Source organism: Lactuca saligna, chromosome 5 (assembly GCF_052625555.1).
Source record: "Lactuca saligna cultivar CGN05327 chromosome 5, ASM5262555v1, whole genome shotgun sequence".
Classification (NCBI taxonomy): Eukaryota; Viridiplantae; Streptophyta; class Magnoliopsida; order Asterales; family Asteraceae; genus Lactuca; species Lactuca saligna.
This window is the reverse complement of record NC_136421.1, coordinates 259,071,302-259,076,356: the sequence shown is the minus strand read 5'-3', so window position 1 is coordinate 259,076,356 and position 5,055 is coordinate 259,071,302. Positions and strand designations below refer to the sequence as shown.

Sequence of the window (5,055 nt, the reverse complement as noted above, 5' to 3'; positions counted from 1 at the left end):
CAGAGTCCGCCCTAAGGAAGAACAAAGGAAAATCCATTGGAGAATCCGTTTCTTCAAAGAACTTGCCACTAAAGAATCTAAAGTCCGTTTTCAGCAAAAAGAAGAGCAGCAAATCAGGAGCTTCTAACACCTTTATAGCAATAGAAGGCCCGATCAAAGAGGACACCGAGTACGAAACCGAAGGAGAAGAAGATCCCACTTTCGGGCACGAATCCGACTTTGACGAAGAATTAGCCATTGTCATGGCTAACATCGATAAAATCCCCATGGGGGAATGGAAGAAGAGGATGCGTGACGATACTGGCCCGGGACTTGTGCAACTCGCAATTCCCGCTACTGCTACTTTCGAACTAAAGGGCCACATACTCGCTCAACTAAAGGAGATTCCTTTCTATGGAAAAGACCATGAAGATGCTTACAAGCACTTGGATGAAGTCAATGATGTAGTTGATTACTTTAATGTTCCAAATGTACCTCACGAGACCCAGCTACTTCGCATGCTTCCAGTTACATTCAAGGGTGCTGCAAAAGATTGGCTGAAGTCACTCCCTCCCGGGTCAATCACCACATGGGCTAAGATGAAAGAAAATTTTATAGATCACTTATGCCCACCTTCTAAAATAGTCAAGCAGAAGAAGGCCATTGCTAACTTTGAACAACAAGCTGGAGAGTGACTATATGAAGCTTGGGAGAGGTACAAGAGCCTGCTAAGGAATTGCCCACACCATGACCTTAATAGCTAACAAGAAGTCTCCATCTTTTATGACGGAGTCAATGTCACCACAAGGCAGTTACTTGATTCGAAAGGGCCGCTCACAAGGAAGCCACCCCCGGAAATCAAAGAATTAATTTAAGAGTTTTCTAAACATTCTAGAGAATACCACAACCCACGAAATGAAGTAAGTAGGGGGTAGTGAACACGGTCAACGATAGCATGGCGGCAATGATGGCTAAACTACACAGTTTAGATAGAAGAATGACAAAGATGGATCAAACAATCCATGCTATCTGGGTAGGATGTGAGAGTTGTAGGGGACCACACCTAACTAAAGACTATGATTTGGATGAGAATGGAAACAAAAAGGCACAAGTTTTCTATTCAAGTGGTGACAGATATGATGAGAATTAGCGGAAACCAAAGAAGGAATGGCTCCCGTATGAAGAATACAAAAAAGGAAAGGAAGAAAAATACAAGCAAAAAGAGAGGGGTTTCTATCAAAAGGAAGAACCGATTATGGAAAAAAGAATCGATTTAGAAGAGATGCTTACAAGATTTATAACCGCGTCCGAGAAAAGACACAATGATCATGATGTTGCAATACATGAGACCAGAAATATACTTAGGAATCAGCAAGCATGTATTCTTAACATTGAAAAACATCTTGCGCAACTAGCACATCAAGTGAACGAGAGAAGACCGGGTGAACTTCCAAGTAAAACTGAGAACAATCCAAGAATGGAGAATGTGAGTGTTATAACATCTAGTTATGGGGAAACTCACTCCTCTGACCCCTTCATAGAAGTTCTCAACTAAGGTGCAAGCAGAAAAGATAGGAGATTCGAGTTCAACTAAGCCTAACCCGACTCGTCGAGTCCCTCTAATGGACTCGACGAGTCCATGCCCTGATGACAAATCTTTTGTTTCCTTAAAGCCTTACATGCCTCCTTTTCCATTTCCAATTCGAGCCATACCAGATGAAAAGGTCAAAGCATACAGAGCTTTCATGGAACATGTTAAAGCGCTTCAATTCAACATCCCATTTGTTGAAACGATGCTTCAAACTCCCAAATATTTGAACTTGCTTAAGGGTCTCTTTGCTGCTAGCAAAGATATGGAAGAAATCGTGGATTTAGTATTAAGCGAACTACCAGAAAAGAAGGGTGATCCGAGAACCATCTCCATTCCGTGCCAATTTGGAAATATACTTGCTACTCAAGCATTGACCGATTCGGGTGCAAGTATAAACATAATGCCTTTTTCTTTCTTCAAGAAGCTGAAGTTACCAGAGCCAAGGTTTATTAATATGAAGATTCATTTGGTGGACAAGACGATCATTCGTCCAAGAGGTGTTTGTGAAGATCTTCTCATAAAAGTGGACAAATTTGTATTCCCCGTGGACTTTGTAGTGCTTGATATGGAAGAAGACCCCAAAATTCCAATTATTTTGAGGAGACCATTTTTGAATACCACATAGACATTAATAGATGTATGCGAGTCCACACTAACATTGAGGGTAGGAGATGAGTCAGTTGTGTGTAAAGCTATACTAGAAATTAAGCAAGAAGAAGTTAGAAAAGAAGAAATTTCCTTCATTGATTTGGATGATGAAATACTCCAAAAAGAACTTCCACTCTTACAAGAAGAAGATCCAAGTAAATTTCTACTATCTTCTGGAGGAAATAATGATGTTGAAAAGGACTTAGAGGAGATATAGAAGATGCTGGAAGAAACTGATTCAGAAAACATATTGGAGTGTGAGGAATCCATACCGACTCGCCGATTCGACTTGACAGACTTGATGAGTCCCGTCGAAAATTTCATCAATTTGGATAGTCTTGACCTTCTTGTCACCAGTTCCTTGTCTGATTTGGACATGAATATTTTTCCTAATTCTTTAGAAGATCGAGCAGCAGACGGCGGAATTGTTAAAGCATATGGTGACTTTCAACACATTCAAGTAGCGTGCCTCGATACAATAATGCAAGAAGATGAAGACATTTCACTTGAAGAGGAGGCGAGTTTTGGAGAAGAGGGGAATGCAACAGTTAAGAAAGATGATGTTGATAACCCATTCGTTGAGTCACGTATAACCAAACCTCGAGCCCAAGTTTTTATCAATTATGAAGTAATTAAGTTTAAAGAAGGAGAAGCACAAAAAAGGGTTCAAGAGAATGGGGTGAAGAAGAAGAAGATGGGGAAAAGGAACATGCATGCAATTGAAGAATATGCCACAAGGAAAAAGAGACAAGAATTGAGACGGGCATACAAGAGGAATACACATGCCTATAAAACAAAGTATAACCCGCAAAAGATTAGGCGTGCATTCCTGATGCAAGAAAATGAAGAAACGTAGATGGGAAGGAGTCCAGCTAATGACTCCTTAAAAAGAAGCGCTTGGCGGGAGGCAACCCGTTATGAGAGTTTGCTTTCTTTAATCTTTCTCGTTTTATTTTTATTTTCGTTTTTAGGATTTTCTTTTTCTGTTTTCATCTTCTAAATCATCAAACATGACTGCTTGAGAGTACGCATGGTCTGAGTGTGGGGTGGTTTAAATATTGTTTTCATAAATACATGGATAAAATTATAATTTTTGAAATGTTTGCGAGTGACTCGGCGAGTCTGACCTTGACTCGACGAGTCTATTCAGCATCCGGGTGAGTTTCAATTTGCGACTGTACTTGTCGAGTCTGACCTTGACTCGACGAGTCGATGTTATTTACAGAAAAAAATAATAATTATATTTTTTTTACATCTAGGAAAACTAGGGTTTTTAACCCTACTAAGATCATATTCCATCCATACTCGTCTTGCGCCCACTCTTGCTTTCTCTCTCAAGCACTCATCAAGTTCTTCATTTTTTCTTCAAAATTCTCGAATTTCATCGCCAAAGGTACTTAATTTCTTCCATAATTCGGTTAAAGTCATGATTTTCAGAGGTTATAAGGTATCAATTTTATAGAATACCCGTTTTTGAAGTTTAGTGAATTTTTAGGGTTTTGATTTTGGATTAATTGTGTTGTTTTGGATGGATATTATTGCTCTAATACACCTTATGGACATCCCTGGACAAACCCCTGAACGAATTTTGAGTTTTATGGTCGAATTTTACAGAACCCATCGACTGACTCGGGTAGTTCATCAGACTCACCGAGTCGTTCATGGACTCGATGAGTCCAGTCGGGAACCCAGAAAAAATTTTGTTTTAATGTGTTTCTGTGTCTTTTGGTTTGTTTGTTAATTGTTTTACAAGAACCATGTTTTCATGTGGACGAAGCTCTCGAGGAAGTCAAGGAGATTTTCCTTGGTTACATTTTCCACAAATCAACTAAAATTCAACAAGGAATAATTGGAAGAAGAAGCTTGAAGAGCTCAAGAAAAAGGAGATATGTGTTCCCCATACAATTGATTGGTAATGTTTGGGGAGCGTTCGTTATGAAGAAGAATCGGCCCCTTATATTGGCAAGACATTTGTACACAATGGAGTGTCCAGCACATGTGATGGATGGAGTCGTGTCTTTCGTATTAGAGAACCGATCTATCATGAGTTGTGCTTGCAGTTCTTTTCCACAATACATTTCCAGGGTGTGGATGATTATTACAACCCCAGAAGTGTTACTTTTTGTCTTGGGGGAGAGCTTCGTCATTGTTCTATGGTCGAACTAGCTTGGAGATTGGGGATATATGGCCAACATGTGGTTAACACAGATGCATTTCGTACATTTCTGGAGCATTTCCATAAAGCATTTCCGGATGGGATAACAAGTTCAAGTTGGTGGAGTACCATTGCTAATAAAGTTTACATTCCAAAGTCGGCTCAGGAAGGGAGCATACGATCACCTACACACCGCCTTATTCACCGACTTATTTCGAACACCATTAACCAAAGGAAAGATGATGACAAGGTTTCTAACCTTGATGTTTTCTTTCTTTGGAGCATCATTACACCCGATACTTTTTACAATATTCCATGGTGCATCGCTTCATACTTGGCGGAGGGAGAGGTCAAGGACCGCAAAACTTCAAAAATTAATGGTGGCATGTTTGTGACACGTTTAGCCCACTCTTACGGGTTAATGACTAGCAGTGCTTGGAGCTTGCTGACGGAGATTCCGACATCTCCCTTTAATCCTATTCTTTTTTGCAGGGCACGCATTATTGAAGATTATGGAGGAGGTCATTATGTTATCCCACATGACGATCTGGTGATCGGGCCCAAGGCACCGAGATGGAGGGTTCGATCAAGACGTGAGCGGGAAGTGGAGGAGGATCCGCTGGTGATTCCGATGGACAATGACGAAGTACCAATGGATTGGTACAATGTAGAGATGAGGAGG

The 5,055-nt window shown here is 40.4% G+C and overlaps 1 protein-coding gene and 1 non-coding gene across 2 annotated transcripts; one reads left to right on the top strand and one right to left on the bottom strand.

The window, feature by feature from the left end:
* Positions 1–626: 626 nt before the first annotated feature.
* On the bottom strand, positions 627–733 carry LOC144999161 (small nucleolar RNA R71). Its single transcript, XR_013660683.1, has one exon. It is a non-coding gene; the product is annotated as a small nucleolar RNA R71 (small nucleolar RNA).
* Positions 734–1,658: 925 nt separating this feature from the next.
* On the top strand, positions 1,659–2,195 carry LOC145046564 (uncharacterized). Its single transcript, XM_078994848.1, has one exon. It carries the CDS (start codon positions 1,659–1,661, stop codon positions 2,193–2,195), a length of 537 nt encoding a protein of 178 aa, XP_078850974.1.
* Positions 2,196–5,055: the final 2,860 nt, after the last annotated feature.